Raw genomic sequence first — 23,590 nt, 5'->3', positions numbered from 1 at the left:
GCCAAAGAGTCAGCCACAGAAATATACAAAAAGGTTCAACAAAATCCACAAGTCTGACTATACCAAAATACAAAACAAAGCTATAATAAGGAATCATCAAGGATCCGAAGTCGCGTCAGCAGCGGCACCTGATGAGTGGATAATTTATACCCTTTTTGGCATTATTTTGGCATAGTTTTTAGTGTGTTTTAATTACTTTTTATTATATTTTTATTAGTTTTTATTCAAACGTCACATTTCTGGACTTTACTATGAGTTTGTGTATTTTTTTGTGATTTCAGGTATTTTCTGGCTGAAATTGAGAGACCTGAACAAAAATCTGATTCAGAGGCTGAAAAAGGACTGCAGATGCTGTTGGATTCTGACCCTCCTGCACTCAAAATAGATTTTCTGGAGCTACAGAAGCCCAGTTGGCGCTCTCTCAATTGCGTTGGAAAGTAGACATCCTGGGCTTTCCAGCAATATATAACAGTCCATACTTTGCCCGAGATTTGATAGCCCAAACTGGCATTCAAAGCCAGCCTAAAACTTCTTGGCGTAAAACGCCCAAACTGGCACCAAAATTAGAGTTAAACGTCCAAACTGGCACCCAAGCTGGCGTTTAACTCCAGAAACAGCCTATGCACATGAAAGCTTCAATGCTCAGCCCAAGCACACACCAAGTGGGCCCTGGAAGTGGATTTCTGCACTATCTGCACTTAGTTACTCATTTTCTGTAACCCTAGGTTACTAGTCTAGTAAAAAAACTACTTTTAGAGATTTATTTTATATCTTTGATCAGTTTTGGAACACATTGTTCACGTTTTGGGGGCTGGCCATTCGGCCATGCCTAGACCTCCTTCTCTTATGTATTTTCAACGGTGAAGTTTCTACACCCCATAGATTAAGGTGTGGAGCTCTGCTGTTCTTCATGAATTAATGCAATTACTACTGTTTTCTATTCAATTCATGCCTACTTCTTCTCCAAGATATACTCTCGTACTTAATTCAGTTAAGTCAGAATGAAGGAGTGACCCGTGACAATTACCCAATCTTCGTTACTCGCTTAGCCAAGATCCGCGCACCTAACAACCACAAAGCGGTCTACATGATGTTCAACGTAGTCATTGGACGACATCCGGAGTATATTCTCTTGGATATCTAATACACGGACTGAGTCCGTGAGATTAGTATCTTCGTGGTATAGGCTAGAACTAATTGGCAGCATTCCTGGGATACAAAAAGTCTAAACCTTGTCTATGGTATTCCGAGTAGGATCCGGGAAGGGATGACTGTGACGAGCTTCAAACCTGCGAATGTTGGGCGCAGTGACAGTGTGCCAAAGGATCAATGGATCCTATTCCGACGCTAGCGGGAACCGACAGATGATTAGCCATGCGGTAGCTGTGCCTGGTATTTTTCATCCGAGACGAGAAATTCGACAGTTGATTAGCCGTGCAGAAACTGTAGAAGACCATTTTCACTGAGAGGATCTTACAGCTTGCCATGGAAGGGAGCACGCATGGTTGAAAGAAGGCAATAGGAAAGCAGAGGTTCAGAAGCAACAAAGCATCTCCAGAAGCTTATCTAAAACTCCCACCAATGAATCACATAAGTATCTTTATCTTATTTTATGTTTTATTTATCTTTTAATTATCAAAACCTCATAACCACTTGAATCCGCCTGACTGAGATTTACAAGATGACCATAGCTTGCTTCAAGCCGACAATCTCCGTGGAATCGACCCTTAATCACGTAAGGTTTATTACTTGGACGACCCAGTGCACTTGCTGGTTAGTTGTGCAGAGATGTGAAAAGTGTGAATCACGATTTTCCACACCAAGTTTTTGGCGCCGTTGCCGGGGATTGTTCGAGTTTGGACAACTGACGGTTCATCTTGTTGCTTAGATTAGGTAATTTTATTTTATGTTTAAGCTTTTTATTTTTATTTTTATTTTTTATTTTCGAAAAAAATATACAAAAAAAAATTTAGTTTTCGAAAAATTCAAAAAAATATATTCTTCAGAATTTTTAAGAATGAATTCTAGAGTTTCATAAGATATGTTGAAACCTGGCTGGCTGTTAAGCCATGTCTAATCTTTTGGACTGAGGTTTCCACTTATCTTTACAGGAGCCTTTTGGTTCCCATCAATTTGGCTGTTGTATGTAATGCTCTGCTAAAGCTTGGCTGGCCATTTGGCCATGTCTAATTCTTTTGGACCGAAGCTTTAGACTAACATTGCATGATTCCTGGAACTCTTATTAAAAATTTTGTATCTCTTTATTTCTTTTTCCAAAAAAAAATTCAAAAAATACAAAAAATAAAAAATAAAACCATAAAAACAAAAAAAAAATTGTGTTTCTTGTTTGAGTCTAGTGTCAAATTTTAAGTTTGGTGTCAATTGCATCTTTTTAATCTTTCTTAAATTTTCGAAAATATATGCATTGTGTTCTTCATTGATCTTCAAGTTGTTCTTGATGTTTTTCCTTGTTTGATCTTTAAATTTTCTTGTTTTGTGTCTTTTCTTATTTTTCATATGCATTTTTTAATTACTAGTGTCTAAAGTTTAAAAATTTTTAAGTTTGGTGTCTTGCATATCTTTTTTTTCTTAAAAATTTTCAAAAATATGTTCTTGATGTTCATCATGATCTTCAAAGTATTCTTGGTGTTCATCTTGACATTCAAATTGTTCTTGCATGCATTATTTGTTTTAATCTTAAATTTTTATGTTTTGTGTCATTTTGTTGTTTTTCTCTCTCCTCATTAAAAATTCAAAAATAAAAAATAATATATTTCCCTTATTTTACTCATAAATTTCGAAATTTTGGGTTGATTTAGTCAAAAGTTTTAAATTTTAGTTGTTTCTTGTTAGTTAAGTCAAAATTTCAAATTAAAAATTCTATCTTTTTCAAATCTTTTTCAAAATCAAATCTTTTATCATTTTTCCTTCGTGTTTTTTGAAAATTCCAAAATTAATTTTCAAAATCTTTTTCTTATTTTTATTTCATATTTTCAAAATTATTACTAACATTTAATATTTTGAGTCAAAAATTTTCAAGTTGTTACTTGCCTATTAAGAAGGGATCAATCTTTAAATTCTAGAATCATATCTTTTAGTTTCTTGTTAGTCAAGTAATCAACTTTAATTTCAAAAATCAAATCTTTTTAATTTCCTTTTCAAATCTTTTTCAAAATGAATTTCAATCATATCTTTTTCAAAATTTAATTTCAAAATCCTTTTCTAACTTCTTATCCTTTCAAAAAATTGATTTTCAAACCTTTTTCAATTAACTACTTGACTTTTTGTTTGATTTTAAAAGTTTACTATTTCTTATCTTTTTCATAACCACCTAACTACTTTTCTTTCTCTAATTTTCAAAAACCACTAATAACTTTTTCAAAATTCTTTTTAATTAACTAATTGTTTTAAATTTTAATCTTATTCTTTTAATAATTTCGAATTCTAACTTAATTTATTAAATAAAAACAAAATTTTTTCTTTTAAATTAATATTCGAATACTCTCTCCCTCATCTCTTTCTATTTATTTTATTTAATTACTAACACTTCTCTTCTTCTTAAAATTTGAACCCTCTCCCTCTCTCTGTGTTCGAATTCTCTTTATTTTCTCTCTACCTCATTCTTTTATTTTCTCTTCTTCTACTCACATAAAGGAATCTCTATACTGTAACATAGAGGATTTCTCTTCTTTTCTGTTCTCTTCTTTTTCATATGAGCAGGAACAAGGATAAGGACATTCTTGTTGAAGCTGATCCTGAACCTGAAAGGACTCTGAAGAGGAAGCTGAGAGAAGCTAAAGCACTACACTCTGGAGAGGACTTTACAGAAATTTTCGAAAAAGAAGAAGACATGGCCGAACCCAATAACAATGGTGGAGATGCAAGGAAGATTCTTGGTGACTTTACTGCACCATCTTTTGACTTCTATGGAAGGAGCATCTCAATTCCTGCAATTGGAGCAAACAACTTTAAGCTTAAGCCTCAATTAGTTTCTCTAATACAACAGAATTGCAAGTTTCATGGACTTCTATTGGAAGATCCTCATTAGTTCTTAGCTGAATTCTTGCAAATCTGTGATACTATTAAGACCAATGGGATTAATCCTAAGGTCTACAGACTTATGCTTTTCCCTTTTACTGTAAGAGACAGAGCTAGGATATGGTTGGACTCACAACCTAGAGAAAGGCTGAACTCTTGGAAAAAGTTAGTCAATGCTTTCTTGGCCAAATTCTTTCCACCTCAAAAGTTGAGCAAGCTTAGAGTGGAAGTCCAAACCTTCAGACAGAAGGAAGGTGAATCCCTCTATGAAGCTTGGGAAAGATACAAGCAATTGATCAGAAGGTGTCCTTCTGACATGCTTTCAGAATGGAGCATCTTATGTATATTCTATGATGGTCTGTCTGAATTGTCCAAGATGTCATTGGATCACTCTGCTAGTGGATCTCTTCATCTGAAGAAGACGCCTGCAGAAGCCCAGGAACTCATTGAAATGGTTGCAAATAACCAGTTCATGCATACTTCTGAACGAAATCCTGTGAATAATGGGACAACTCAGAAGAAAGGAGTTCTTGAGATTAATACTCTGAATGCAATATTGGCTCAGAATAAAATATTGACTCAGCAAGTCAACATGATTTCTCAGAGTCTGACTGGAATGCAAGCTGCATCCGGCAGTATTAAGGAAGCTTCCTCTGAAGAAGAAGCTTATGACCCTGAGAATCCTGCAACGGAAGAGGTGAATTACATGGGAGAATCCTATGGAGACACCTATAATCCTTCATGGAGGAATCATCCTAATTTCTCATGGAAGGATCAGCAGAAGCCTAATCAAGGCTTCAATAATAATGGTGGGAGAAATAGGTTTGGCAATAGCAAGCCTTTTCCATCATCTTCTGAGCAACAGACAGAGAATTCTAAGCAGAGCCTCTCTGACTTAGCAACCATAGTCTCTGATCTATCTAAGACCACTCTCAGTTTTATGACTGAAACAAGGTCCTCCATCAGAAATTTGGAGGCACAAGTGGGTCAGCTGAGTAAAAGAGTGGCCGAAACTCCTCCTAGTACTCTCCCAAGCAATACAGAAGAGAATCCAAAAAGAGAGTGCAAGGCCATCAATATAGCCAACATGGCCGAACCTATGGAGGAGGGAAAGGCAGTGAATTCCAGTGAGGAAGACCTCAATGGACATTCACTGGCCACTAAAGAGTTCCCTATTGAGGAACCAAAGGAATTTAAGGCTCATACAGAGACCATAGAGATTCCACTGAACTTACTGTTGTCATTCATGAGCTCTGATGAGTATTCTTCCTCTGAAGAGGATGAAGATATTGTTGAAGAGCAAGTTGCTCAGTATCTAGGAGCAATCGTGAAGCTGAATGCCAAATTATTTGGTAATGAGACTTGGGAGGATGAACCTCCATTGCTCATCAATCAACTGAATACCTTGGTTCAACAGAAATTACCTCAAGCTCCAATTTAGCCACCTTGGCATCCAGCTCGTCTTTCAAAGTCTTAATCCTATCATATTCACACTTAGCATCTTCCATAAAAGCTCTGGTAGCATGAAGTGGAGACTCCTGGACAACTCGGGATAAGGCCGCACCAATATTAGACATCCGAATGCTATTGCTCGTTATGAAGTCAAGGTGGTGAAGGATCGAAATGTCGTCCATAGGGACTTTCCCATGGGGAGCAATCAATTCTTTGGCAAAAGCTACACCATCAAATTCTTTGTCATTAAGGTTATAAGTCCCAACAGTCTTTTGCTTCTTGGGAGGAGGACCAGCAGCGGTAGGAGAGGAGGCAGCACCAGAGGTCGTCTGAGACGGGTCGGACAGAATTGGCTGAACTCTCGGGGTCGGGATAATCTTCCTCGGACCCTGAGACTCAGCTGCCGGCTTCTTCGGAGGCAGCTGTGCCGAAGACCCCTCCCCTGACGTCTTATGTGTCAGATTTTGGGCCGCCATCGCTTTCTTGGCCTTCCGAAAGGACTTCATAGAATTCGAAGATTTAACCATCTCTGAAAAGAAGCCACGAAACAATCTTCACCAAAGATAATGGAAGTTCCAAAAAACCAAGAAAGGAACGATCTTGAGGATGAAGGAAAGGAAGCTTCTTTTGCTGAGCAAGAGAAATGCACGAACAAACCAAAAGCAAATTTTAGGAAAGAAATGAGCTTAGGGGCAAGATCGAAGGATGAAACGAAACAGAAAGGAGAAGGAAGCTGAAACTAAGAGCAAAACCTCCTCTTTGATTTCAAAACAAAAGCTTAAAGAGGAAAAAGAAACGGCAAAACAAAATGAAAGCCCAATTAATAGGCATTAAAGGCGCGTGCGTATTCCCAAGAAAGTAACCCCTTCAAGAAACAGACGCAGCAATAAAGGAGCGAAAGCAAAAAATGCTTCGCATTCAAACACAACTCGCGAACAGAAGAACAGATTGGACCTAGATGCTTGAGCACGACTTCCCCAAAGAGATCAAAGCTCAGAAAGCATGACCTCATGGAAAGGTCCAAGCTCAAACAGGGGCACTGTTCATACCCTGGGTCGAGCTAGGCGATCCGGATTGCACGAAGACAAAAACGACCGACCTCTTATAAGGTTGGCTCGTCACCGACCTCTTCCTCAAAGAGATCGGCCAAATCGCTATAAGGGCCTGAGCAGACCCAAAGCAGAAGATCACAGCCCACCTGAAGGCGGCTGGCCAAAGATAAAGTGGACTCACCCACAAAAAGATAAGATAAGATAACTAACTTATCTCAGGGGAGGTCACTCCACACTACTATTAATACACTGGAGCACCCAGGTATAACTCACCCTCTGATTCTACACAAAAAACCTGCTTAAAGCCCGTGCTAACTTAAGCATCGGAGTCTCTTGCAGGGACCACCACCCTCCGGTGACCAAGGATCAAGCAGTATCTCAAGATTCAGCAAGTCGGATCTAACAGCTCCGATCACACTCAAATATCTCATTCGAGATCGACTTTCAGTTTCAGGTAACCCCACGGAACAGGAACCAATTTGAATGAACCCATGAAAGCGAATAGGGCTTTTAGAATTTTAAAGCATTTTTGGGTCAACCGCCAATACTAACCCAACCTATTACTGGAGAAGAGCATGCCCTCTACTCGGAAGTTGCAAGCTGAACTATAGCCTTAGCCCTGGTCCAAGAAGTTGAAAATGGACAGCAGCCTATTTACTTCGTGAGCAAAGCCCTACAAAGAGCATAACTAAACTATCAAAAGATAGAAAAGTTTGCGTATGCTCTTATCCTCACCTCCATATGGCTCCGACCTTACGTTCAGGCTCATACCACAACTCATGAAGCACATTCTACAAAAGACGAACCTTGCAGGAAGGATGCTATAATAGGCTGTGGAACTGTCCAAATTTGATTTGAGATATGAAGCTCGGATAGCAATTAAGTCCCAGTATCTGGCCGACTTTGTGGCCGAGTATACTGAAGGTCGAGGAAGTCCTACGACTTGGGACCTATATGTAGATGGATCATCCAACAAATCCAGAAGCAGAGCCGGAGTCATCTTAGAAAATGAGCAAGGAACTCAGATCGAACTACCACTCAAATTTGAGTTTTCTGCTTCTAACAACCAAGCAGAGTATGAAGCCTTACTTGCTGGCTTAAAACTAGTTAAAGAAGTTGGGGTAGAAAGGTTGATAGTGTTTAATGATTCTCAAGTAATAACCTCCCAAGTTAATGGTACTTATCAAGCCAAAGACCCCAATATGAAAAAGTACCTAGAAGAAGCACGGGAACAACTAGCACAGTTCTCAAAAAGAGAGGTATGACATATAGCTTGGAAATCCAATGCTCAAGCAGATGCCCTCTCCAAGTTAGCCAGTACCAAGGCGAGGGGCAACAATAGAAGTCTCATCTAGGAAACTCTCCATGCACCATCAATGTCAAAAGGAGATGACAACTTGGAAGTAATGGCCATATTCAACCAAAATTTAGGATGGATGACTCACATAGTCAACTATCTTAAATTTGATATCATTCATGAAGATGAAAATGAGGCACGAAAACCATAAGGGAAGCACAAAATTACACTCTGGTCCAAAATATTCTATACAAGAGAGGGATATCAATGCCTCTATTAAAGTGCGTCCCAACCTCTAACACCAAAGAGGTCCTAGAGGAAGTACACAATGGCATATGTGAAAACCACTTAGAAGCCCGCTCACTAGCCAAGAAGGTGATCCGAGTTGGCTTCTTTTGGCCGACCTTGCAAAGGGAAGCAGCTAAGTTTGTCAAAAAATGCCCTCCTTGCCAAAGGCATGCCAACTTCCATGTCACACCTCCTAAAGGGCTCATCAGCGTCACCTTACCATGGCCATTCGTAAAGTGCGGTCTCGATCTCTTCGAACCATTCCCTTAAGCTCCAAGACACGTAAAATACGTCATAGTAGGAGTTGACTATTTTACTAAATGGATTGAGGCAGAATCATTAGTGACCATCACAACCCAACAAAGTCTGAAATTTCTTTATAAGAATAGTTCCACAAGGTCTGGTATATCACTGACTCAACCATTAGGAATTTGGTAACTAGCCTGAAGATCAAGTACCAATCACATCGGTAGAACACCCTCAAGCCAATGGTCAAGCTGAAGCGGCAAATAAAGTAATATTGGCTGGGTTGAAACGCTGACTACAAAATGCAAACAGAGCATGGGCAGACGAGCTTCCTCAAGTTCTGTGGGCATATCAGATAACTCCTCATTTAACAACAGGAGAGTCACCTTTCAACTTGATTATGGCATAGAAGCCATGATTCCTGTAGAGATCGTTGAAGAATCTCCAAGAGTTACATTCTATAATGAAGTGGTCAATATCCAAGAACAAAAGGAAGAACTTGACCTCCTCTCAGAAGTCCGAGAACAAGCTCGGATCAAAGAAGAAACATTAAAGTAAAGGATAGGTTTAAGGTACAACCAGAAAGTAATCAAGAGAAACCTTGCCCCCAACGACCTTATACTGATTCGAAATTACATCAGAGCTCAAAAGTCGGGCGAGAAAAAGCTCACAGCAAACTAGAAGGGGACTTACAAGGTCGCCAAGGTCTTAAGAAATGGTTACTATAAGGTGTCTGACTTATAAGGGAACGAGCTCCTGAAGTCGTGGCAGGCATGTAACTTAAAAAGGTATTATAGTTAGGGAAGCAAACCTTGCTCCCTAATGTACTCTTTTCGACTTCATGGTTTTTTTCTCGAAAAGTTCCAGAAGGGGGTTTTAATGAGGCATCACAGCAAGGCCTAGGAATTGTTAGAAAATCTTTAGCAGCAAATTTCTGTAAACCCTTTTCTTTCTTTAATAATAAGATATTTCTTCTACCAGATTTCTTATTCTCAAACTCATTAATTCAAACTAAAAAAATCGCAAAAATCGTTGACCAACCTATATGGTCGGCAGGATGAAGCAACGAGATATAAATTAAGGTAAGAAGTTATGTAAACAAATTGTAAACCGACCTCAAAAACAGGTCAGAACAAAAACGAAATGAAAAAGTAACTTGGCAAAAGTCTGATTACATGAAGTCAGAACATATAATGGGAAATATAATATTTATATATGAAAGGTCTGGAAAAGACCGATTTACTGCGCCGACATCATTTCCAACTTAGTGAAAAACAACAACAAAGGTTGTCGAAACAAAATCTTTCAACTAAACAGCTGTACAAGCTAAAACATATTTCAAAAGACTCAATCACTTATACCAAAGAATCACTATTAAAGTAGTGAAGAAAGGTTTTTTTTAACAAGTTTCTAAAGTTGTTTAAAACTACAACTAAGACAAAATAAAATTGTTCAAAATCAACCACTACAAAGATCCACGGATCAGGCCATTCAAGAGCTACGAAAAATAAAGTTTACAAAGGATTAAGTTATTTCCTTGTGACAGGATCCTCGGCGTGAATGGAGGAAGTCGGATCGTATTCAGAGACAAGCACGGCAGGATTTGGACGAGGAAGGAGTTTGCCACCAACAAGCTTGCCTCTGTGTTGAAGCTCAGGATCCTGGGAAGTCTGACCGACCTATGCCCCCGAAGCCTTTGGGTCAAGCGAAGGGATATCATTCTCATCATCATCTGGAGCAGGAATGATCATCCTATTTACCATTATGTTGTTCGGACTGATCAGGGAAAGGTCCACTTCGGAAGCAATAACTCGGAACTGGGCTTTCAGATTTACAACCATCTCGTCCATACCTTCGGTCACAGACTCATCGAGCTCCGTATATTTGTCTCGGGATTTAGTAATTTCATCCACAAGATCGAGCTTCTCCCCAAAAACACGAGTATAACTCTCTTCAGATTTCTTCTTCAACCCCTCCGACATAGTCAAAGCAGCCTCCGCATGTTTGATTTTGGCCCGAGCTTTACCAAGGTCGAAAAGCAATGCGTCTCTCTCCTCATCGAGCTCCTTTTTTGTCTCCTTCAACAAGGATACCTCGGCCTGAGATGCCACCAAAGAACTATGTGTGGCATTAAGGGGAGTCTTCTCCAACTCTCTGGCCAAGGCTACACATATATCCGCTGTCCGAACTCCACCTCATGCTAAGAGCTGAATGTGACTTTTAATGGCCACATCATCCATGCTAATATAGCTATGAGGAAGGATGTGCTTTTTATTCCACGCAAGGCCATGAAAGCCCTGCTCGTATATGCTCCCTGACTCTGAGGTCTTGCACCTCTTAGGATTTGGTTCGTCAATAATAGGGGGAGGCCGAGTTACTTGTTTGGTCGGGCCGAGAGGAGGAATAGATTGAGAGGTCAGGTCTGGAATAATCTTCTGAGAAGATGAAGGGCCTAAGTCTGACTTCGAAGGCGAGGACAGGACGTCGGGGTCACCAACTTCTTTCAATTGAATGTTTCACGTAACAACGTTTTTCTGGTAGAACGAAGCGTCTTCATGGCAACTGACTTAGGAGCCATCCTTTCTGCAACATCCAAACAAAGGAACATTAGTCATCAGCAGAATCTATAAAGGGAAGAGGAAACTATCTAACTCTGACTGAAGATGGCTCGGGTTCCCTAAATACCTCTTTGTGTCTAGATAAGGAGCTCGACCTCAGAACTCCTGAAACACCCCGAACACACTCGACTCTACCTCATCTAAATCATCTGAGTTGTACTTAACTATCACATGGTTGTCTTCCCAATACAAAAGGAAGACCAGTTCATCCTCATCATTCAAGAAAAATGGTCGGACATCCTCAACAGTTCAAACCTTAAAAAGTAATTTTTGAAGTCATGAAAGGATTCATCATAGATAGCAAAGACTTTTCTACCCTAGATAGCACGGAAAGACAGTCAACCTAGTGTTTTAGAACTAAAGGGTTTGGTGAGCACAAAGAGATAAAAGAAGACATTGAGAGAAGGTCGAATATCTAGCTCTCGACAAAGAAATTGATATATTTTCAAGAAACCCCAAGAATTAGGATGTAATTGAGTAGGGGCAACGTTGCAGCATCTAAGGACCTCGGACTCAAACTCAAAAAAGGGAAGGTAACCTCTAACTTTGTGAAAAAACAATCATAGATATATATGAAATGTCGTTCTGACCTATCAAGTCGGAAAAAGCAGACTCTGTCCTCAGGGTCGGCAACAACAATCTAATAGTTCCTCTCATCCTCCCGACTTAAGCATAGCCTATGATGCCTACGAAAGGTCTCGACATATTCATTATCAATAATAGGGACAGGGGTAAGAACAGATAAATCTACCCAATTCAAATCGGACGGAACCTTAGTCGACATGCTGTAAATTACTGAATGAGACATACAAACTACACTTACAACACAATAAAATAAAAAAAAAAATCACTACAAATCAAGCAAAGCAAAGCAAACTAAAGCAATTAGAAGGTTGAGTCAACATCACAAGTCGACATTAACTTTCCGGACGTAAACAACAGTAACACATGCATTCATAAAATCCAAAAGAAGTCGAGCCAACATTGTGAAACCCTCCCAAAACACCAAAATAACTATGTAATGCCTCTTACACATGAAAATGGCATCATTTGGGGCAATATAAAACCCCATAATTAGGACCACATCACCAGTAACAACAATGAAATCTTTTCAAATCTTTAAAAAAAATAAATAAAAAATTCAGATTCTCAAGAATGCAAAGTCCCAGAGTTAGAGTAACAATCACAAGTAATATTTTGCAACTACCATTCATTCTATATACTAGAATGTAGAAAAACAAAAAAAAAAATAGATAAGAGCACCAATTTTAAAGAAGTGCAAAAATAAAAGGGCACGTCAAACTGCAGAAACATGAACGGTCCTCTCTTCACACAAACAAAAAATGGAAGAAAGAGAAGACGAAAAAATGAAATGGAATAAGGAGAATACGAAAAAGTAAACAGATGAGGAAAACGAAAAAAGGAAGAAAAAAGGAAGAAATAAAGTATTTATAAGGAACGAAAGGGCAAAAGAGACATTTCGCACCCCTTTTTAATGACGCGCATGAATCCCAAGAAATAACCAACCTCCTGAAGGCGGATACCCCAAAGAAAATTAAAGCCACAAATGCTTGAACCCGACCTTGTAAAAGCTCAGACTTAAGGAAGGGCATTGTTCATACCCTGACTCAAAAACATAAAGCCATGTCCAATAAGATAAAGGCCCACCCAAAAAATGGTGGCCTCTTCTACTTGCCCGACCTCATAAGAAGTCGGGCGCGACAAGGGAGGTCTAACCCTACTTATCTAAATAAATAACTATCTAGGGGTGTTCGCGGTGCGGTTTGGTTCGGTTTTAAGGGAAAAAGTCATCCGATCCGAACGCTTAATTTATGTGCGGTGCGGTTTGGATTGGATGAATTTTTTTTTGGAAATCCGATCCGATCCGATCCGATTACAAGCGGTTTGGATCGGTTTGGATTTGCGATTTTTTAAATAAAAAAATTAAATACATATAACAAGTCTCAACATCAAATTTTAAATAATAAAAAATGACATAACAAGTCTTAACAATATCTTAAAAAACTAACGATAACATAATAATAGAAATAAAATTATAGGTTAGTTAAAATAAATAAATAAATAAATAACATTTTCAACATAAAATATTTATTAAATAATAATAATAATACATGAATAATAGAAAAATGTATAACAAATTGAACATATTATAAGTATAATTGTAAATATAATAATAAAATAATAATATTATAGCACATTGTGCAGTTTGGATTGGATTGGATCGGTTATGAAAAGTAGATCCGAAATCCGATCCAATCCAGCGGTTTACAAAAAATAGAATCCAATCAAATCCGAATTAGTGCGGTTTTAATCGGTTTTTGGTTTGGATCGGATTGGATGTGCTGTTTAATTTAGATCGGTTTGGATTTGAACACCCCTATAACTACCTCCCTAAATATCTTCTACTATCTCTATCTCATCTAGAAAGTAGATCTCAACAAACTTCCAAGACAAAGGGAACGGCTATCCACCAACAAAGGTAGAACTACTCCAAAAAGTGATTATCTACTCTACTATAAATACACTGACACCCCTCATATATAGTCAAGTCCCAATCTATTAAAAATCTGCTAAAAGTCCTTGCTAACTTAAGTATTGGAGTCTCTTGCAAGTACCATCCCCACCTCCTCACGAGGAACTCAGACGGCGGCACCTCAACACCAGCACAAGTTAGACGCTGTCTTAGAAGGAGTTTGAACCTCACGTTCAACCCCAAATTACCATTTCAAGTAACTCTTGGAACAGTTTTCTAAATAGAGAAAATTATAAAAAAAAAATATCCTGAAAGAGTTGGACATTGACGAAAATATTATTGAAAAACTAAAACTATAAATATGTTTTTAAATATTTAAAAATTTGACATAATTTTTATAAGTGTCATACTAGTATAGTATATGAATTTTATAAAAATATTTAGATAATTATTTAAAAAATTATAATAAAAGTCAAAATAAAGTTTAATTTTTAAACTTTTTTTATTCTTTAAAAAAATTGGGTCATTTACAACCAAAATCATAAAAAAAAAAAATTTGTGTATGTTCATCAGTTTCTAAGAATGAAAATATCTTAATTTTTTAATTAGATTTGTATAAAAATTATCAAAATTTGATAACAATTTCGCCTCGCAATTCGCAAAGCACCCGCCATGGGTACAATTTCATCTTTACTGGCAGCTAACTTCCACACTATTTTTCCATTGACATTGTTGATAGAGTCACCGTTTAAGATTGGATATTGAATGGCCAATTTCATTATCCCGTACAAGCAGGAAAACAACACATGTCTCGCCTTATCATCTCACCTAATAACATGTCATAGTGGCTGTTAACATTCTATTTCAAATTTCCGTTAACAGTATTAATTGAGAGAGGAACTAACTAGATTCATAATTTAAAATTGTGAAAATCAACTGAAAAACCAGAAAATGTTTTCAAAAGAGATCAACACATAAATAAATTAACTCCAAATTTATAACAAAACGCAATGGCATTGTTGGACCATGCTATATAATTAGGCATTATTATTGTCGCTGCAGGTCTAGAATTAGAAGTTAACAATTAGTTGTTAGAGTTGAAAATAAAAATTCACTCCTAAATATTATAATGTGAATATTTTGTCATATTTTGGCTGATTTTTTTCGTTATGGAGGAGGGACAGGTGTTGTGCTGGGCTATGGAAGATGGGGGTGCTACACAGAATTGTGGGATAGTTTTTAGCTCATATTTGATAGGAAGAAATCGGACCCTCCGAGTTCTTTGTTTTAAAAATTTTGTAAGCAAATCAGAGGGTCCGTTTTGCTTGTAGCATACAAAATTCACATAGAAGAAATCAGACCGTGCGATATCTCCTAACACGGATGGTCCGTTTTCTTTGTTGGTTTTTTGTTTGAATTTGGATCTACTAATTGCTGGATCCGACTTGTGCATGAAAAATTTTTTTTTTTTAAGTTACAGGAAATCAGAAGGTCCGAGTTCCCTTCAGCAACTCGCAGGGTCCGATTACTGTCTTCCTTACACCACAGTCCGATAAAGCTCCCCAACTCTCCATATCCATGTCCTACACTAACGTTGCCTCCATAATAAAATTAATTTGCGTTTTTAGGGTTGTATGTACTTCAAAAGAAATACTTAGTAAAACCTGCTAATTCATTTGTTACTTCAATGTTCAATCATTGATACACTTTTTATGTACTTTTTACCGAAACACATTAATATTCGCCTATCTACTGATATGGAAATTATACTGTGAGTGGAGTAGCATAGTTTAAAGAGGCTTTAGATTATGAGGCTTCATAATTTAACAAGGTCCTCCATATTTTAGACCTATTTATGTATTTATGTATTATGCATAGCAAACAACTTTTTTGCACATAATCACCAAACAGATACATAGGTTGAATTTTCTACTCGCATTTTTTGTATGACACCATCTTTACTGCAAACTAACATGATGAAAACCACTCATGCCTTATCAATATAACAGTGAGTTACGCTCGTTCTTATTTTAATCTGGTTGCACCAAATCATAGACAAAGTCGGCTTCTGAATCTTGTATATCTCATTACAATGCATTGTTCTCCTTTTCATTTCTTATGGCTACGCAGCCTACCCAAATAGATCAGGTTACACTTAGCCTGTAGGATCAATCATCTGTACCAAAGTAGCGATCCCCAAACTCGCCCAATCCAGGGATAACCCGAAACTCATCGTTTAAGGCGGCATCAATCTCAGATGTGACAATTTTCAGTGAGGGAAACCGTTTACACACACAATGGATCCCCTCAGGAGCCTGAATTCAAAAGTGTGTACATTGAGTGAGAAATAAAAAACAAATACTTGCGATTATATATGCAGTGAAGGCATCCAAATTTTAACTCACAGAAATGAGATTCAGGAATATAATGTGGGACTCTGGAACTCCTTTCTGAATGAGTAACTCAATTGCTTGGTTGGCGGAGTTACCTACAATGTAAGTTATTGATGTCAACATTTTATCAGCATCGAAACAAAATGAATTAGCAACACAAATCAATGCTAGACGACCAGAATAATAATGAAAATATTTAATGGTCATCGCTCCCAAAACAAAAAAAGAAAATACAATAGTATTCCATGTTCACAAATATGATGCGAATCAGTAACAACCACTGTGCTACACCGTTAGAGTGAACAACTTGAAGTAAATAGCTACTTCTTTCCCTTCCTAGGCTAACACTTCCTACATATATGAAATAGGATTTCTCCCACATGAATTAAAGAATATAATAGAAGGGCAAGCATGAATTGATCGCATAAACGGTTTCAGTAAATATATCCCACTGTAACATGAAAAACATTAATATAGATATATTAGAACACTAAATAGTTAAAGAGCTGAAAACATAGCAAATCTTCAAGAGCATATAAAGAAATCACCTGTAGCAAGGACAGGATCGAGAAGCAAGACATGCCGTTCTGAAATATCCTTGGGAAGCTTCTCATATATAAGCTGCTCAAAAAAGCAAAGGATTCTACCATTAAACACAACATCCATCCTATAGATGAGGTCTCTCCGATAAGTCACGTCTGTTCTGAAAAGTTTTATATACCTGTTGTCCATCGTCTCCATCCCGATGAATCAGAATTTTCCCTATTTTAATGCCCTTACAACATGCACGAAGTGCATTCTCCATGCTCTCACCACTGTTATACAAAAATGACAAATATCCAGCTTAAGGCAAATGGCCTAGACAGAATATCATGGTGAATAATTCTAATTTTAGAATAAGGACTGAACGATAAGTTGATAACTATATGGTAAACGCAAACTTAGACTACTAGTCTAACCAAAAAAGAGAAGTAATGTTAAAGCTTCAATCAATGCATTTATAGTAGCACTATCCTAATTAGACTGGACCTGCCAAAACCAATACCTGGCTCAAAGCTCACCTTCGAACAATTGAAACACCACATAGTTTCTTGCAGAAATCAACACCAGTGTAGACAGATCCTGTTTGAAACATCATCTCAGTGAATCAGTATAACCAACACAAGCCAAAATTCATGTAGTAAGCATATATGAAACAGTTCCCAAAACACAACTCTTGGTCCAAACCAAGAACAGCGGTTGTGATAAACTAGGGCAGAAAATTACCTGTTGGAGTAACGACTTGCTTTTCGGTGAATGGGAGATGACCAAGACCATGCTCAACAACCTATGATAAAAAAACGAAGTTATCTCTGATATACCAGAACACTAAGGAAACAAAAAACCCGCAATAAAGTAGTTCAAGAGAGCAGTAGCGCATACAGTACCAGACGAATAAGCCGATCAGAATAAAATACGAAATCATGCTTTGATATGTCTTTGTCACGAATCAATGTATGCATCCCCCTTATCTGAGACAAGCACAATCAATAAACAACCAAATAAAAAAAGGAACAAGTAAAATTATACCAGCTTGTACCCTATAAACAGAAATAATAACTGCAAAAATTATCCAGGTCTGTAAAATGCTTCATTGAGGAAAGTTATCTGGTCTGTTTCTATCAGAAACATGACTATGCCACATGATCTTCCAGAATTTTGAATTCTAAAAATGAAAATTTAAAAAAAGAAAGAGAGGGGGGGGGGGGGGGGGTAAAAAGATCACAGAAGATGCTTATATATACCTGGAATGTTGATTGAATAACATAAACATTTGGATATATTTTGCACAGATCATGCTGACCAAGCTTTGTGCGGATATGTTGCACGATCAAATCAATGGCAACATGATTATCACCTCCCCGAGGAATGATCACATCAGCATACTTCTTTGACGGTAGAACAAAATCATCAAAGGCAGGCTTAACAAACTTTGCGTACTGCAAAATCAGCATTGTAGGCAGTAAGATATAAATCTTAGAAGTGATTGTTCACATTTCATTTGAAAACAAGGATATCCTAACATCCATAGGCTTGTCCAACTAATCTCAATAAATTCTCACAGCATTACAGCTAATACAACCATATCATTTCACTAATTCCTTTAGCCTGTTTCACATTAATACATGCATATCCCATTAATTCTATACCTTACTCAGCTTCCCCTCTTAGATCTACTCTTCATACATATCAACTGACATAGTCTAGCATATAACTTATCAATCCAAATCTCATGCTTCAAACTTATTAAAAAATATATATAAGAATTCATACTCATTATTAGCCTAGGTGCAATTAAACTGTGGTTACTGAGAATATTGTTGGCAATACCTGTTCAAGAACAGAGTTTATGTCCCTCCCTCGCTCCACTGTGTCACGTCTAATCCTACGAGCTAGTCTCACATCAGCATCTGCAAACAATTGACAGTTAAAGATAAAACTAGAGTTAATAAGGAACAAGGGAAAGCTTTCATATAGTGTAAGAATAATAGATTGTGTATAATGCATAGTGATATTTAAACCTAAGCTGGCAGCCAATCTAATAGGGAAAGTTTCCATTTCAATTTATTTTTTAAAAGCACTTGCGTAAATGCGATCAAAACAAGAGGACGTTAGAGATAGAGATGGAAAATTTTCCCAATAAATTCCCAGTATTTTATAAAAATACATGACATGCGATGGGACATATCAAGCAAACCTGTGTCAACAAAGATCTTCATGTTCATTAAATCCCGGACATCCTGATCATGGAATACAAGAATTCCCTCCAATATAATGACATCAGAAGCATTGACCTGAGCAGAAATTAGAGATGGCAAATCAAAAACCATAAAAAAGTACAAAATTTATTGCCACAGCAATTGTCTGATACATTTGAATGCTCATAAAATATAAAATATGGTAAATACTTCAACAGGTGCAAAATGTACTTATATTTTGTAGGACCTCATGAACTAAGTTCATCTACTGATGTTTGCATGAAGTAAGACTATCAAGGAAACAACAGAAATGTTTTTACATTGACCATCAGTGTTTTCCATTAAAGAAAATTTTAGGGTTCATGTTGGAGCTTTTTCAGAAATGGTTTGGACTAAATTCAGATATAATTATTACAAGATTTTTCAAGGTTTTGGAAAGAGAAAGGAGGACAACTTTCGCCATGTTTACACTCTTATGGTCAATCATTGTTTTCAACAGAAGGTTTTGAAAGAAAAGCCATCCAAGTCATTGACAATGCAGAGGATTAGAGAGGTCCTCTGCTTTGTTAAATCTAACTTTGTTTGTCTTTGCTTCAATTATGTAAGAATGCTGATCACTTTTCTTGTAGCGTTATGCTCAAAGGTTTGATGTAGTTTTCTGGAAAATAACTACGCTGCTTTAATGACAAATAATATACAGACAAGCAGGTCTTGTGGTATAGGATTACGTGGTCGGCTTTTACTTGGTGCAAGATTTTGTAGAGGTTTCTCACTCGAATATAATGAGCCTAAGAAATTGGGAAGATTTGTTCTTTTCATGATTTCGTTTGTTGGTTCTTGTTTTCAGTTTAACAAGGACCTCTTATCTTCCATTCTCTTTGTATATTCTCCACTTAATACTGTATAAAATAAATTTTCTTCTATGTAAAAACCAACTAGATTTTGCATGTGCAAAATACACTATTTATATTTGGTGGGAATTGAACAAATTTCTTTTTCCCACTAAAATGCATCATATGAAAGATTTTAATTAGACAGCAACACAAATGTTTCTGAATTGAACAACAGTCATTTGCATGGAAAAGGCTTTTGGTGTGCACAGGGAACTTGAGTTTGTACTGAGTTAAAACCCAGTAAGTTTTAAGGTTTCAAGGTTTTGGAAAGAGTAAAAAGGAAAACTTCTGCCATGTGTACCATTCTTTTGACCTCTTATTGGTGTCAGCACAATGATTTTGGAAGAAAGCTCCATAGATTAATATAAGAGGAATGGAAGACTTCCTCTGTTTCATTACATCTCTCCTTGTTTTTCTTTTCTCCCTAATAACATGATGACCTCCTCCATTTTTCCAGGGTGAGAGTATATAGGCCAAACTTAAAACAAGATTTTACTTATAGATCTGGTATACAATTAACTTTTATGCAGATATCAACTTAAAAAACCAATGGGCCTACATGATTGTTCTCTCTTCTAATTATAGTTCATATAACTTAATTCTGCTTTGCACTCCTCCATCTAATTGTATTTATTCTTTCAATCATAAAATATATGCATTAACCACATTAGTAAATCCTGGATAAGACTATTTTTGTTGTATCTAGAAGACTAAAGTAACTGAAGGGCATACTGGGTATAACTGGCAACATCAATGACTGAAACAAATCAGAACATGCGGAAAACAAATGAATAATGCAAATCCAAAGGCAGCTCGAAATGTCCAATAACCAAATTCAATTATCATGTTATTAATTCAAGGTTGCATTGCATCTTCACTTGCAAAAAAAATGGTTAATGTCATGCTTAAAGCACCACCTGCTAAGACCACTTGTAAACCTTATCCATCAACTACATATATAAATATTCTTGAACATTCTGGGAAATGATACCTGCCGAAAACTATCTGAACACCGTTGGTGCTTCTTAAAGTCATAAATTGGCACCTGCACACTCTGGCCAGCAATAAGCTTTCTCATGCACTCTAATAGCTGTTCGGTGTCGAAGGCATCTACAAGGAAATAAAGATCCAACATATGGCAATGGAAATAAGATAAAACAAAAAGGCAATAAAACAACTTTTCTTTTCTTCCTTTTTTTGGTGTGCAAAACAATAGAATCATTTAAGGATATGTTGGAACTCACTATCAGAAAAAGGATATTTTGGAATTATTTAAAACTGAAAATGATTTTAATTGAATTGGATTTCAAAAACCACTTCCCATCTTTGAAACTCATAACCAAAACATGTCATCAAATTGATTTATGAATCGATTTCTTCTTTCTTTTATTTTTGGATAAAAAGTTCCGCTTTCCATGTTCGGAAGTTGTAACACATTAAATATGAATTAAATTGATTTTATAGTTGTAATTTACACTACCAGCTTACCTGAAAGAAAATCGGTTATAAAGGTTAACTACTGAACACAGGTCAATTTCAACAAACAAAGCTAGAATCAAATTAAGCACTCATATAAACAAATGTAACCAAATTTGAGTAGATTCTATTGTTACAAAATCAATCCAAGAAGGGAAAAAATCAAAATGTTTCTTTAAACTTGATTTGCATTCTATGAAGTTGCAAGCTAAGATGCCATGCTTGTATAAATAAATACATAAAATAATTTTTCAAAAAAGTACCTGGATGATCAAAATTGTACTCGTGAACTCTTTCCAACTCTTCAGGTCTCAAACCACGGTAAAATGAATCCTACAAACACAAACACAAAACCAAATACACCTAATGCAACAATTTCAAAACTTATTATTATTATTATTATTATTATTATTATTATTATTATTATTATTCCCGATAATAACTCAAAAATAACCTAGATGTTGTGTGTAAATGTACAATGATGAATGTCTATTCATAGGCTAAAAATACAATATAATTATATCAAGAAAATTAAACTACAATCAAACTAAAACAATATAAATACAAGGCAAAATATGATACTATATTATTATATAACATCTAAAATATACTCTTAACAAATATTATTATTATTTAAAAAATCGGTACCTGATTGACAAGAACAACGCGGTGATCATGAAGCTGCTGAATGATCATGTCACAGACAGTGGTCTTCCCAGAAGCAGTACCTCCAGAAACACCTGCGCACGCATGTTTAGCTTTGTTTCAGTTCCATTCAATAATTAACTCAAACAATTAAAAGATATAAAGTATAGGGGAAAATGGAAGTAAGAAAGGAGGAGTGACCAATAACGAAGGGCTGGTTGAGAGAATCGGGGGATAGGGCGGAGGAAAGATCGGGTGCGGAGGAGAAGCGATGGGCGGGAGAGGAGGTAGAGGAGGAGGGCGGGGAGGAGAGGAGGCCGTCGAGGCGGAGACCGGAGAAGTGTGGCCCCGAGGCTGCCTCCATGACATAGTCGATCGACGTCGTTTCCTCCGGCATCTCTCGCTCTCTCTCTGAGTCGGTGAATGGAAATGTTATGTTATGTTGAGACTTGAGATGCTGCTTCTTGTGTTTTGATATTTGTGGAGAAGGCAGTGGTGGTGGAGTGAAGTTGAATTTGGTCAAGGTTGGTGTTTGTATTGTGCCAATTAATTAAGTGAGCCACTCGAATATACCTCGTGTTATGAGAGCCCTTGTGTCTTTTTTTTTTTTAATTATATTTCCTTTTATTCAAAATAATGACTAAATTAAAAGAAAAATTTAATTTTGACACATTTAATTACATAATGTTATTTTTAAAAAAATTATTTTTTATATTAATTATGTGAATAATTATTTAAAAAAATAAATATAATTATATAAATATATGTTAGTGTATTAAAATTAAATTTATTTAAAAATACATTTACGGCAAGAAAATAGCAATTAATTTGGATACTGGACCCAAGTGTATCTGAGGTGATGGTTCTTCACGTCAATTTTAGAACAACGGTTGGGAGATAAAGAAAAAGACTCCGATATCTATGTTTAAGTAAAAATTAGATAAATTATTTACTTAACGATCTAGATTTATAGATGAGTTACACGATAAGATCTAGTCTTAATTGGATATAATTTTACGATTAATTATCTGTTTTCAAAGATTTTAAAAGTAAATATTTTAATTTTTAAAAAAATTTATATAAAGAACAATCCTCAAGATTTTATTCTAACAGTATTTCAGTTATTAATTTATTTTTTAATACAGTAATTACTCAGATCAATTCTTAAAAATTTTAAAAGTATATATTTTAATCCTCAAAAAAAATAATATACAAATCAATCTTTAGCATTTTCTCTATCAGACATAATAATTTCTGTTTATTTTATTTTTACTATATGTCAACCTTTATTATTAACAACATAACTTTATACATGTGGACCATGATACTAGTAAATTAATACACTCTTTTTATTAGAAACAAGTAAGGTGAATAATGATATTTTGAAATCCAAACTAAAATATTTTCTTTTAATATAAACATGTTTTTTAAAACAGTTATGCTACACATATAAGTTTTTTTGACTTACAAGTCTTACAAGTTGGGTCAAACCCAACAAAAGCTACGTTCACCCACAAAAGCGTGTTAACCATGGTTGCGAGAATCGGACCGGTCAATGAACCGGTAGAGTGACTGGTTCACTGGTTTAATGGTTCGACCGAGGTTCAACCGGTTTAATTAAATATTAAATAAAATTATTAAAATTTAAATATATAATTTCAAATATTTAAAAAAAAAATATCATCAATCATCAATAAAATTATTTTAGAAAATTTAACATAACACCAACAACTACCATTAAAATTTTTCAAAATTCAAGAGAGCAGTAAAACACCATAACAAAATTATGCCAGATTTCCTGAAATCAACCATCAACAATTATTCCAATTTCATAAAAATTATAAAAATAAAAAACTTAACACACTTATCAGTTAACACTTAAGCAACAAGCCAACAACAGTATTCTCCCCTAAGTTCTTGTAAGTAATCAGCAATCCTCATCAATCAGCAACAAAAGTAT

At 36.2% G+C, this 23,590-nt stretch overlaps 1 protein-coding gene and 1 non-coding gene across 2 annotated transcripts; both read right to left on the bottom strand.

The window, feature by feature from the left end:
* Nucleotides 1-4,252: 4,252 nt before the first annotated feature.
* LOC112761442 (small nucleolar RNA R71) lies at nucleotides 4,253-4,360 on the bottom strand. Its single transcript, XR_003181837.1, has one exon. It is a non-coding gene; the product is annotated as a small nucleolar RNA R71 (small nucleolar RNA).
* A 10,947-nt stretch (nucleotides 4,361-15,307) lies between these two features.
* Nucleotides 15,308-22,222, bottom strand: LOC112755100 (uridine/cytidine kinase UKL1, chloroplastic). Its single transcript, XM_025803002.2, has 14 exons — nucleotides 21,832-22,222; nucleotides 21,634-21,725; nucleotides 21,249-21,318; nucleotides 20,501-20,619; nucleotides 18,616-18,712; nucleotides 18,249-18,328; nucleotides 17,663-17,857; nucleotides 17,306-17,389; nucleotides 17,145-17,205; nucleotides 16,940-17,000; nucleotides 16,600-16,693; nucleotides 16,427-16,499; nucleotides 15,891-15,973; nucleotides 15,308-15,800 (listed from the first exon to the last, which is right to left on the bottom strand). The coding sequence occupies exons 1-14, from the start codon at nucleotides 22,025-22,027 to the stop codon at nucleotides 15,654-15,656; spliced, it is 1,452 nt and encodes a 483-aa protein (XP_025658787.1). The 5' UTR covers nucleotides 22,028-22,222; the 3' UTR covers nucleotides 15,308-15,653.
* Nucleotides 22,223-23,590: the final 1,368 nt, after the last annotated feature.

The sequence above is a fragment of the Arachis hypogaea genome, chromosome 16 (assembly GCF_003086295.3).
Source record: "Arachis hypogaea cultivar Tifrunner chromosome 16, arahy.Tifrunner.gnm2.J5K5, whole genome shotgun sequence".
NCBI classification, from domain to species: Eukaryota; Viridiplantae; Streptophyta; class Magnoliopsida; order Fabales; family Fabaceae; genus Arachis; species Arachis hypogaea.
The sequence above is the reverse complement of the archived record's forward strand: the minus strand, read 5'-3'. Positions and strand labels throughout refer to the sequence as shown.

Coding starts and splice junctions, on each gene's coding strand:
- LOC112755100 (XM_025803002.2), bottom strand. CDS start 22,027: ATGCCGGAGGAAACGACGTCGATCGACTATGTCATGGAGGCAGCCTCG. Junction 17,858..18,248: donor TAAACTCTGTTCTTGAACAG/GTATTGCCAACA, acceptor CTGATTTTGCAG/TACGCAAAGTTTGTTAAGCC. Junction 15,974..16,426: donor CGATCCTGTCCTTGCTACAG/GTGATTTCTTTA, acceptor CTTACATTGTAG/GTAACTCCGCCAACCAAGCA.